We start from the raw sequence: 12,465 nt of genomic DNA, 5'->3' as shown, positions 1-12,465 counted from the left end.
GAATATAATATGACTTCTTTACCAACCTAATAAAATATGTGAAGTAAGATTACAAAGTTCAAATAATGAAACATAAATATGAAGTGATAGATGAGAAATTACATGATTATCGTCTGCATTTTAAGGTGATCCATGATTTCTTTGAGGTACCATTGTTGCAATGTCTCGCCTGCGACTTTGCTCTTCAATAGTATTAACATCTTCACGATTCCTTAGACGACCCACAGTGCTTGCAACTCGCCTAGTAAGCTGCAAGTCATCTTCAACCATATTTTGTGAATAGTCATTACCATTGTAATCATGTGCCACCTCATCTGACCGATGCACCCTTGAGTTCTAAAGAAAAATAAAAAGGGAAAAAGTGTTAGTGAGATAAAGGAAACAAGCCTAATTAACTGGATAGACGGCGAACTGCTCGATATATGCTACACTGACTAAACATATGCAATATTATATCACCTGTCGAGAATTAGACCCATGTTGTGATGGGCTTTCTATATGTTTCACCCCTTGAGCTGCTACCATCATTTGATAAATTTGATCCATTTTTTCTTTCATTTGATTCATATCCTGTCTTAAGGCTCTAACCTCTTGCTCAGACTGACTATGAGCTTGCAATGCCATTTGAAGCTTTGTTGATATTTTCATTTGAGTTCCAGGGGTGCCTACATCTTGTGGAGTTGGTCCTAAGCCTAAACCACGAATACGACCTCTTGGTTCTTTCTCTCCAAAAACATGTGCATATAAATCACCATCTTCAATACTTCTGTCCTTCAGTTCTGGGTTCTCAGCAACAGCTTCTTCAAATTTATTCTTAAGAGGACCACACATATGTTATATTTTGTTCACTTATATTTTAATTATTACATAAATCAAAAATATGTGTACTCACAATGAATATTTCTGCTCCAGGTGGAGGCACAATATCCCCTTCTTTGTTCTTACGCGTGTGTGTTCTAACATATATTTCATCTCTTCTCGCAGGGCATCCTTGTTGCTCGGCCTACAAGAAAAAATGATTTGGTCCAGTAATTGACTAGATTTTTCATAAATTAAACTAATGATTATACAAACTAGTGATTATAATTTTTTTTACCAGTTCATGCCCCACACGAGCATAACTCTTGCTGCCAGCTGCATGCGACATAGTCAGCTTTGAACGGTTATCTTTACCTCTGTTTGTACGAACCTACAACATAAATATGAATATATCAAAACAATAATACAAATTCATTAATACAAAAGTTTAATGAAGGTTTATATCTCAAAAAAGAATTAAAAACAAATCAGCATGTACCTCGGCTTCTGGAGACATCCAATAAGTTATCAACCACTCCCAATCAGATTCTTTCACCCTTTCATCCCTTTTAGCAATAAGCTCTTCAAAACTCAATGTTTCATCAAAATATTTGTTCTTTAGGTCAGCCTTAAACTCTCTCCACTTTTTTGCTGCAGATGTTATAACATAATCTATACCAGATTCATCCACTTCATAGTATTCCTGTTTCAACAAAAATGTAGTTGCTTACCAAATCTACTGACAATAGGCTAAGACAAATTATCTCACTAAATCAGATTACCTTCACTTTTGTCCATAACTCAAACTTCTTTTTAGAATCAACTAGTCTCCAATCCTCACAAGAAACCGGGATATTTTTCCTCACCAAAGTTCCTATGAAATTACCAAACTCTTTGCTGTTCCTACCAACTAGTTGTCCATATTCATTAAGGGTAATGCAGATTTTAGGCCCACCACTACTTGAATATATGTTCTTCTTCAAGGTTGGGCCCCTTCCTTTCTTTATATTTCGATGCCCAATAGGTTGCTCTGCTTATTACAGGAGATAAAACAGATGAAAACCTTTGTTCATAACTATTTTCAAAATTGCTACAATAAATTTAAAGTTTGTTTGATTTTTACCTTCATCATTGATGGGGTTTTCAGATTCTTCATCAACAATATCCCTTTCAGTCCTTGATCGCAAAGTAGGTCCATTAGTTGAAGCTGCTAATGTCCTTGTCTACACTCAAAGAAATGAAAACATTAAAACTTAAGGTTCAGAAATTAAAGCAGTCAACCAATTGCCAGTGAAGCAGCAGAAATTTCAAGCAGTAATATAGCTGTAATATAAACTACCCACACAACAGTAATATTAAGTGCCAGCAGTGCATGGCTGACCCACACGGCAAACATGGGTCTTTGGAGAAAACAAACTACCCAAGCTCAAGAAACTGAGCAATTCGACATCAGGGGAATTGTAAATGAGTTTAAGAATACTATTTGTGCATATCAACACCGGAAAGAAGGAATGGACATTGAAGTGTCCCATGTAAAAAGAAAAGAAATCCCTTTGTTTGTTTTTCCTGGTGGATTGCGTCCTTCTCGTACGTCTAGAACAACGCACAAGAACAGCCGTGCCATTCCAACACGTGATGTTTCAGCTGATGATCAAGTGGGAAACCTATTGGGCGTTGCCAGTTGTAGTGATGCTCAACATGTACCATGTAAAGGCGGTTATATGAAACAACCAGAACCAGATTTTGCTGGAGGCTTTCAGTTGCCAGGAAGTATTTCTCTGTTGCCCCCTAGCTTACCCAATAAAGTAGTTCTGAATGGGTCTGCTATAAAGCAGAAATGGCATATATGTTAAACCTTCCTTTGAGTAAAACTAAGTTTAATTTATTGCTAAAATATTTTAAAATTTACCTCTCCACTGGGTACATATTACGAAATTGAACAGGGCCAGCAATTCTGACTTGAGTAGGGAGATGAACCATTAAGTGTACCATAATATCAAAAAAGGATGGCAAGAATATAGTCTCAAGAATGCTTAGAGTCTCAGCTATTTCTGACTCTAGCTTATGCATATCGCTTATACGAATAACTGGCGAATAGATTTGCTTGAAAAAATTGCTCACACGAATAAGTGCAGCACTAACTATTTCTGGTAAAATCCTTCTCACAGCAAGTGGGAGTAAATACTGTATCAAAACATGGTTATCATGGCTCATTAGCCCAACAAGCTTCTTCTCCTTCACATCCACATTGTTTCTTATATCTGATGCATATCCATCTGGAAATTTTACTCCTTTCAGTACCTCACAAAATAACGTCTTCTCGGACGCACTCATTGTATATGATGCTGGTGGTAAATATAACTTGTCACCCACTGGAATAGGATGAAGCTCAGTTCGAATGCCTAGGGACTGAAGATCCAAACGATATTTCAAGTTATCCTTGGACTTTCGTTGAATGCCTAGGAGGGTGTTGACAATGTTATCACACACATTCTTCTCGATATGCATGACATCTAAATTATGTCGTAACATTAAATCCTTCCAATATGGAAGCCTAAAAAAAATAGACCTCCTTTTCCATATGATAGTAGGCTCCCCTTCCTTCTTTTTTGCTTTCTTTTTATGTTGGCAACCTTTCCCATGCACTGTGTGCATATTCTCTGTTTGCAATAAAACTTCCTCTCCAGAAAGTGGTCTAGGCGCTGGCCTGTCCTCAACTTTACCATCAAACGAATCTAGATCAAATCTATATGGATGGTTTGGGCCCAGGAATCTACGGTGTTCCATATAACAATTTTTTGTACCTTGTTTCAATCGTAGAGAACATGTATATGAGTGGCATTCAATACATGCTACTTCACCTGATGTAGTACATGCTGCAATGTACCCTAGGCCTGGATAATCAGATATGGTCCATATTATTGCAGCACGTAATTGAAAATACTCATGCTTTGCAGAATCGTATGTTCTCACCCCTTCAACAAACATATCTAGCAGATCATCAATTAGTGGCTCAAAATAAACATCTATATCACTACCAGGAGATCTACGGCCCGGAATCAGCAATGAGATAATGAAATTTGTTTGCTTCATACACAACCATGGTGCAAAGTTATATGGGATGAGAATAATAGGCCAAATGCTATAGCTAACATTCATGGACCTAAACGGATTAAAACCATCTGTAGCTAAAGCAAGTCTAATGTTGCGACTGTCAGAAGCAAACACTGGGTGCTTTTGGTCAAAATCCTTCTAGAGAGGTGAATCTGCAGGATGCCTTAGTAATCCATCTTGTATACGCTCCTCATCGTGCCACCTCATGTCACTTGCTGTCTTAGATGATAGAAATAACCTCTGAAGCCTTCTTTTTATTGGAAAATAGCGAAGAACTTTGCATGGAACCTTGTGTACACGTTTTCCATTTAAACTTCTCCTTTTTGATTTCCAGCGTGACCTTTCACATGTGGGACATGCATCACAATTAGCATACTCCTTCCTAAACAAAATGCAATCATTTTCACATGCATCAATTTTGATATACCCAAGTCCTAGACACTTAATTACTTTCTTTGCTTCATTGAAATTTTTTGGCAATGCCAAGCCATCAGGGAAAGCCTCCATTAGTAGATCTAGTAGCATATCAAAACTTTTATCTGTCCACCCTCCAAGCAATTTCAAATGAAGAATTCTTATTAAGAAATGCAACTTTGAGAACTTCTTACACCCTGGGTATAGCTCTTGGGTATTATCTTTCACTAACTGATTGATGGCTTATAAATCTACATCAGTTTCATCTAAACCATCAGATACTTCAAAATCCCCTTTATCATCTAGACCACCAGCCATGTCTTGAACCAAATTGGCTATGTCATCTTCATCTGAATTGTTTGCAGCCTCTATATCACTATAGTCATGACTATTAATAGGCATAGAGTCTGTTTCTCCATGATAAGTCCACCTTTTGTATCCCTCTTGAAAGCCATCACATATCAAGTGCGCACGAACTTCATTTTCATCTTTCCATAGAGAATTAACACATTTTCTACAAGGACATAGAATTCTATTTCCACCTATAGAATTGCTAAACGCAAACTCAATAAATCCAGCTATCCCATCTATGTAGACCTTCGTGTGCCTATAAATATTAGGTACAAAAATGATATGTTGGTCAAAGGTGATTACTACAAAATAATGGTTTATAGAACATTGTCAGAAATATACCTAGGTTCATTCATCCACCTTTTATCCATGTTGTACCTTAACAAATAATAAGATGAAATATACCCTTCCCAGCTTCACAATATTTGTGCAAAAAGGCTGGAAAAGGGGGAATCATTACAAGTATCAAAGATAAAAGCCGAATTTGTGACAAATAGTGTGATGGTAATATTTTAGCTTTCAATTTCAGTTCAATAAAGATATGAAGAGTCAAAAGAGACCAAGAACAACACTTCATCGTTTCTTTAAGCCAGTTGATTCTAGCACTTTGGTAGCTGCTGATGTCCATGCTGACTTGACATGTGGGCTAGTTAAGACAGGTAAAATTGCTTCTTATCCAATGGTGGAAAGGTTGCTAAGATTAGTCATAACTCTTACAGTATCAACAACGACCACCAAAAGAGCTTTTTCAGCTATGAATAAAATTGGAGATGCCTTTCTCCGCGATTACTTGGTTGTTTACATTGAAAAAGAGTTGGCTGCGACTATCAGTTCTGATGACATCATTGATTCCTATGATCTTGCTAGTTCTCGGAAAGCTAAATTCAAGTTAATAAATATGTAATTTATTGGATAGAAGCTGGAACATATTGAACAGGTGTCTTTTTATCTCAAAACATATATTGGCATATTTTTACTTTTGTCAAGGCATTAAATAGTTCTATATATCTTGGCGCTGCATCATTTTGCACTATGTTGTTTTAGACATTTTTATGTTGATAGTTGATATTCGAAGGATTGGTCTCGTCCCCGTCCCGCTGTTCGGCCTGTCCCCCCCCCAATCCAAAATCCTAATTCGCGCCTGCCTACAGACTACAACAGAGCACACTACAGAAAATAGGGAGACCGGAGACTCGACCCCGTACCTGCACGCCGGCTACTGGCGCCGCCACGCCGGAGATGGAGGAGGGGCCGAGGGGGATGATGTCGCTGTATCCCCGTCACCGATAGCGCGCCGTCGTCTACTGTTCCGCGCGCTAGGGCTCCTCCCTCGGCAGCTGGTTGCCGCCGCGCCGGAGATGGAGTTCCATCACATTATACAACCCTACTAATAATGGTAAAACCAGGTATCCAATCGCAACCAACACACAAGCAAAATTTCAGGGAGCTAACACTAGTAGGCTACCTCTCAATCGCCACCGCCTGCTCGCCCGCGCCGGCATTCCAACTAAACAAACGGGGCCTAACAGTTGTCTTCTTCGATTTTTTTGCTATTATAATATTTGTTTTAACAGGCTTCTCTATTAGAGTACTCTGAACTCCATCGTCTCACTAATAGTATTTAGAAGTGATATTGTCATTCTTAATAGCAGTCTAATATTTTTTAAAATTATTTCAATTATCTCCTGCTCCTTTCCCTTCGTCTTCTCAGCTGACCACATTGCCCCTGCAATCTATCCATCGACACGTCTTTCCATCGCAGAGTTGAGATTTCCTGTTCACTGCCGCCAATCGGAGATTGCCTTCCTCGCCGCCGCCACAACAGGTTCGTCTCCCTCCCGCCACTGCAAAGTTCTTGTTGGTCTGCTTCATGGACGTTTTTTCCTGCTCGCTATACATACACCATGCGTCTCTCATGCGAAACTTTGCTGCCATCACAAGCCATCACATCTCCCCATGCGAAACTTTCGCTGGAGTCTAGAGAGGTTGCTTCTCTAAGAAAGGACAAGAATACTTTGACAACACCTAGCGGGCGTGCATCGCAAGGAACGGCCACACTACATGCTGGCCAATGACAAACACAGAGATGCGGAAAACTGGGGAGCAGCTTACGGAGTCGAGGAGGGAGAGCGCCTCGCGGGTGGCCTGGTGCTCGCGGCCGCCGTCGCAGGTGATGAAGAAGCCTGCACGCCGGGGCGCAGTCGCTACTGTTAGGTCTAGGGACGCACGCACGGGTGACGGCGCGCCGGTCTGCTCGCCCGCCGGCCTGCTCGCCCGCGCCGGCCTCGGCCCTCTCAAGCGCCGCCGCCTGGTCGTCCGTGCAGGCCTCGCGACCTTAATCGGCGCCGCCTGTTGCTAGAGTCGCGCGGGACACGTACGACGCCAGGTTTTTTACTGGGCTGATGTGTTGTATCCAATGAAATTGTAGCCCTTCAATAACTAAAGTATACATGTTTATAAAAAACAATACCGAAAGCAGATTGAATAATCATCACTAGTTCAATGGTTCTGTGTCTTCTCTTTTTGCAAAGGGTCACGGGTTCGATTCCTGATTCCTACATACGTACTCACGCTCGTTTATTTTTTCCTATAGGATCATGACATCCATTTACCGACAAACGATCTGATGCTACTTTTTTCCGACAGACTATGCGCCACGCATAATCAGTTTTACCGACAGATGGACTGCCACAATAACTCGACATTATTGCCGACAGATTTGTTGACTCCAATACAATAATTACCGACAGATAGTGTGATGGTAATATTTTGTGACACACTGTCTGTCGCAAAACGTCTATTTTTACCGTCAGATGTTTGACGCTAAAATTGTGTCATGGTGTAGTGATTGCATTAAGGAAGTTGTTGTTAAAGATGTTGGAGAAAGTTGTGTTGTTCAAATTGTGACCGATAAGGAAGCTATCATTAAGATGTGGATTTTTATATGGGCCATGAGGAGCCAGGGATTGGAACAAGATGCAAAATGTTTCTGTAACATTCATGAGTTATCCTATGAAACGATGGCCACCGGAAAGGAACAATATCACAACAACTTCGGTTTCTACAACTTCATGCCTCGCTCTGGGGTGAGCTACCCAGTTCCGACATTTCAGAAGAGACGACCGGGGGCCTGGATGCAGGAGTGGTTCTATGTAAAAAATGACCTGGTTGAAAGGGAAGATATTAAGGGGATTATTCAATGTCCTATATGGTCTCGCTTCGGCATTAGGAGGCCATCCATTGCCCTTGGGAATGATATACAAGCCCGCCAGGCTGCTTTTAATACAGTATGCACCTACATAGGCACCAGAGACTTAATCTAGGAGCACATTGCTTATAGAGTGTGGTCACTAGCAAGTGGGTGGGAGATGCCGAAGGAGGATGCTGCTGGGTTTAGCGAAGGTGGTTTAATTTACCTGAAATATATGTTCAAATACAGGAGCCAGTTTGATGAGCCAAATGATGACTGGCTAGATGCCATTGAAGCAACCAGTGATGGATTGCTTGGTGCCTACTCGACGGCTGAAGATGATGCTATGACAACAGCCTTCGGGGCTCAAGGCAAGAAGAAGCTGATTAGAGTATTTGATGTCGTCGGGTTTGTATACCCAGATTACTGTTATCCTTCGCGAAAGGAAGGAAAGAAAAGAAAGACTGCTGGCGACTTCTAGCACGTCGAAGTCAAAGAAAGTTAAGGTTTTAACACATCGCCCCAAGCGCATTCAAACGGCCGAAGTGCCGAGGCCTATTGAGGGGTCTTCTTCCGTATCTGAGCCAAGTCGCTTCGCTTTTGTTGAAGCTAAGACAGTACCAGCCGAAGGGCCAGAACTAAAGAAAGCGACAGAGCAACCAAAGGTTCTGAGTCCGTTAGGAGAGATGGAGCTGCCGAAGACATCAAAGATTCCTATAGCAACTCTGAGGAAGAGGAGAATGGCCAGCGTATTAGATGCTGTCATGGAATTTGTAAAAGTACCAACTCCTGCTTCAGCGCCTAACATAGAGGGCAAAGCCTTAGAAAAATCTGACGAAGCTGACATGGCGCAGGCTACCTCTGAGGCTGGACTCTCCGTTCCTGCCGAAGCACATCCTTTGGGGGCTGCTCCTCTAACCTTGGAAAAAGAAAGTGTACGTGAGAAAGTGTCTCCTGCTACCAAAGCACCTGCCGAGGGGATGGAGTTTATCGTGCGACATGCTTCAGGGAAGCAATTGTCAGAAGAGCAGATTGCCGAAGCTAGACAATATGCCAGGGATCTAAAGTACCCACAAGGATCCTTGGTATACAGCGGCACTGATGAATATGATTTCCTCTATTGCCTATCGGACAATAAAGAGATATCCGTTTGTCGGGAAATGATGAGGAACTTGGGATTCCCGAAGCTTGAGCTCGGTCTATCTGCAATGTCAAAGGATGATCTTGCAGATAGCCTTGCTTATAAAAGCTTAAAGGTATATATACTTTTGTTGTAAAGTAACCTATGTTTGTAGGTTTTCTTGCTATTGTTATGTTCTCACATATATTTTTTGTTATTAGGGCTTAATTCTAAGTAAAGCTTTAAGGGCTCAAAAGGAAGCAGACGACAAAAGCTGCAAAATAGCACTTGGAAATCTTCGGTTAGAGGTCGTCACAATAAGGAATGAAGCTTTTGAGAAAGATAGAATACTGTTTTCTTTAGCGGACAAGTTGAAGGCTAGCGAAGTCAAGCTTAGCGCTCAAACTGAAGCCCACAAAGTTGAAGTCGAAGGTTCGAAGAAAAAGCTTGCAGAAATAAATGAAAATTTCGAAGTTGCAAAGGTGAAGCAAGAAATAAGTGAAATGGAAAGATCAAGGGTGCAAAAGAATATTGAAGAGCTTCGGGATTCCAAGGAGAGATGCTACGAAACATCCTTGGAATATGCAAAGAAGCTAAAAAATAGCTTTGCGAAGGTAGGAGCATACTCTTCGGAACAAAAATTTATTCGCGGCGATCCCGAAGGGGTTATCCAGTGGATAGGCGAAGAGGTCGAAGCTTTTTATGAAATACTTAGCGATCGTGGGGATTTCTATGCTTTCGCCGGTGCCCGAGGGGTCACGATAATTTTTTAGAAGGCCGGCTGTGAACATGTTAATGGCACATCCCAGCCAGAATCTATTTTCTCAACAGACGACACTAAGGACCCTTCGGCTGAGGCCTCTACATTGGGCGGAAAATTCTACTCCGATGTGTGGATGAAGGGCGGCCGTGAGATGGCTGATGAAGCCATTAAAAAGAATGAGAAAGAATCTCACGACGCTTGAGAGGAGGCTAAACAAGCTGAAGAAGTTGCTGAGTGCGCCATGATTATAGGTACTTTTATTTAAAGTTTTGCTTCATTATATATTCCTAGCTTCAAAACTCACCAACATATTTTTATTGCAACTGGCCTTTCACCACCACCAGAGCCGTACAATCCCGAAGCCGACCCAGTTATGAAAGAAACTTTGGATAGAATGAAGATTTCTAATGAAGTCGTTGACAAAGTCGTCGACAGACTATTACACGAAGCTGCTGAAAAAGTGCTAAAGGAAGATTAAATTTTTGTATGCTTCAAAATGTAATGCTTGTGTATGGTTGTTGCCTTGTGTAAGAAACAGACATCAAGTATTTGTAGATACATTAATGTAATATATCTCTTTGTGATGCATGAAATCTTTGTACGTACCGTTTTTGAGCCTTTGGTGAAAAAACACCTTCCCTTCTTTTAATGATTCATAAAGAAGAGAATTTTTCTTATGCCACTGTTGACGAAGGTTAGCTTCGTGTAATACAATATTCCTACCGAAGGCATATGTTGTGCTACATCACATTCTTTCATGATCCGACAAGTATCTTCGAAGGAGCAATTTTCCTTCTTCTCCACGGCTTTTTGCTAATGCAAAATGATGTATGATGCGATGCTATACGATATGATATAATGATATGATGCAAAATGATGTTTATGCCGAAGGTAAAAACCCACGCGAATACGCACCCAGACTCTGCATCCCCTTAGGAATGACTTTGGAGTCTCTTCACCTTTTACTTAGGTGGTATTTCAGCTCTGCATCCCCTTAGGAACGACTTTGGAGCTAAGCTCTGCATCCCCTTAGGAACGACTTTGAAGCTTATTCACCTTTTACTTAGGTGGCATTTAAGCTCTGCATTCCCTTAGGAACAACTTTGGAGCTTCTTCATGTTTGATTTAGGTGGTATCTTTAGCTCTGCATTCCCTTAGGAACGACTTTTGAGCTTCAGAACTTACTCCGTGCCCCCTTAGGAATGTCTTTGGAACTTTGTAACTTACTCTGCGCTCCCTTAGAAACGTCTTTGGAGCTTCGTAACTTACTCTGCGCTCCCTTAGGAACGTCTTTGGACCTTCGTAACTTGGTTGTCACACTCGATGGTGTAACCACATGTTTATTACATCGAGTTGAAGGTTAAACCTTCCTGTATTGTCTTTTGCAACAGAAATATAAAAGCAAAAAATAGTAGAAATGGAATAAATCAGAGCTTTCTTTTGGCCAAAACATTATGTCATCTTCAGTAGATGTGCCTGGATTCGGACACAGTACTATTAACTGTGCGAGCTTCAGACTGCTCCCGAAGGTTACGTTGTTGTTGAGGCCGAAGATGCCCTTCTGGCTACTGATCATGACTTGGGGCAGGCGCCATTGGTGGGGGTGATGGTAATTGAACCCAAGAAGCTTGAGAGTGACTTGCTGAAGCTACAGAAGTCATAGGCTATTGGTTGCCTACATATTTTGGGATGTATGGAGAGTATCACGAAGCAGTATGGAGGACCTGCTTCGGCAGATTCTGCCGTGCCTCGGTGTGACACCCCAGTGTCACCTAGGGTTTCTCTCAAAGTGCTAACCCATGAACCATCATCTTATGTGAACCAAATTTAAGTATGAACATCAAATTGACTTAAGAATAAAGGATCCACCAAGCCTATACTTAAAAGTATCATGATCAAAACAAATGGGTTTTCAAAAAGGCAAAAATGTGCAACCCCAACAAAAACCCTAATTGAGCCCTATGAACAAAATTCAAGAGAATGGGGAAAAGGGTATGAAAAATTTAGAATCATGGCTTGGGCCAATTATAAACATTGAAGTATATTTAATAAGCAACAATAAAGATTCAGGAAGCTTGGCCAAAATAATTCAAATAAAACCCCAAGCAAGCTTCTCATGTGGGGACTCAATAGGAAATTCTGAATTTCAGAATTCTGAATTTTAGACCTTGAGCCAAAGAACAAGCGTGTTCACCTTGATCCCTAACTCAAATCCTAATGGCCCCATTAACAAAAATGTTCCTAACTGTTGGGGACTTGTTCTCAAATGCTATGAATTAAGAACAAGGCAACATAAAATGTTAAATGTTAACGTCCTTCGTCCATGAAACATTATTCCCTTAGGGATAATGAGCCTTGGACGAAGGTTGATGAGAATATAATTACGAAGCTCAAGTCTTCGTAATAAAATTTCAATAGATTGTATAAGATAACATAAGACAAAGGATATAAAAGAGTAAATAGATCATAGACGAATTATATTATATTTACTTAATATATTGAATCATTGAACGAAATAATACCTCTGCCTTGGCAAAGGTTGGTTCCCGGAAGATGCGATTGCAATTTTCCAAAAAGCGTGAACAGTAAAGGAATATTGTTCACTATTTATAGGCACAGGACGCAGCCTGTGAGGAATTACAAGTATGCCCCTTATAAAAGCTTACAACATTGACTCAGACCTTTATGGACTAAGAGGTCATTCTATCTTTAAGT

The 12,465-nt window shown here is 40.8% G+C and overlaps 1 protein-coding gene across 1 annotated transcript; it reads right to left on the bottom strand.

Annotated features, from left to right (window-relative positions):
- Window positions 1-1,057: 1,057 nt before the first annotated feature.
- LOC103655282 (uncharacterized) lies at window positions 1,058-3,132 on the bottom strand. The gene is made up of 5 exons (XM_020552068.1): window positions 2,920-3,132; window positions 1,922-2,021; window positions 1,581-1,828; window positions 1,298-1,501; window positions 1,058-1,189 (listed from the first exon to the last, which is right to left on the bottom strand). The coding sequence occupies exons 1-5, from the start codon at window positions 3,130-3,132 to the stop codon at window positions 1,058-1,060; spliced, it is 897 nt and encodes a 298-aa protein (XP_020407657.1).
- Window positions 3,133-12,465: the final 9,333 nt, after the last annotated feature.

The sequence above is a fragment of the Zea mays genome, chromosome 4, assembly GCF_902167145.1.
Source record: "Zea mays cultivar B73 chromosome 4, Zm-B73-REFERENCE-NAM-5.0, whole genome shotgun sequence".
In the NCBI taxonomy this organism is placed as follows: Eukaryota; Viridiplantae; Streptophyta; class Magnoliopsida; order Poales; family Poaceae; genus Zea; species Zea mays.
Note: the sequence above shows the minus strand (reverse complement) of the source record. Positions and strands in the feature narration are given on the sequence as shown.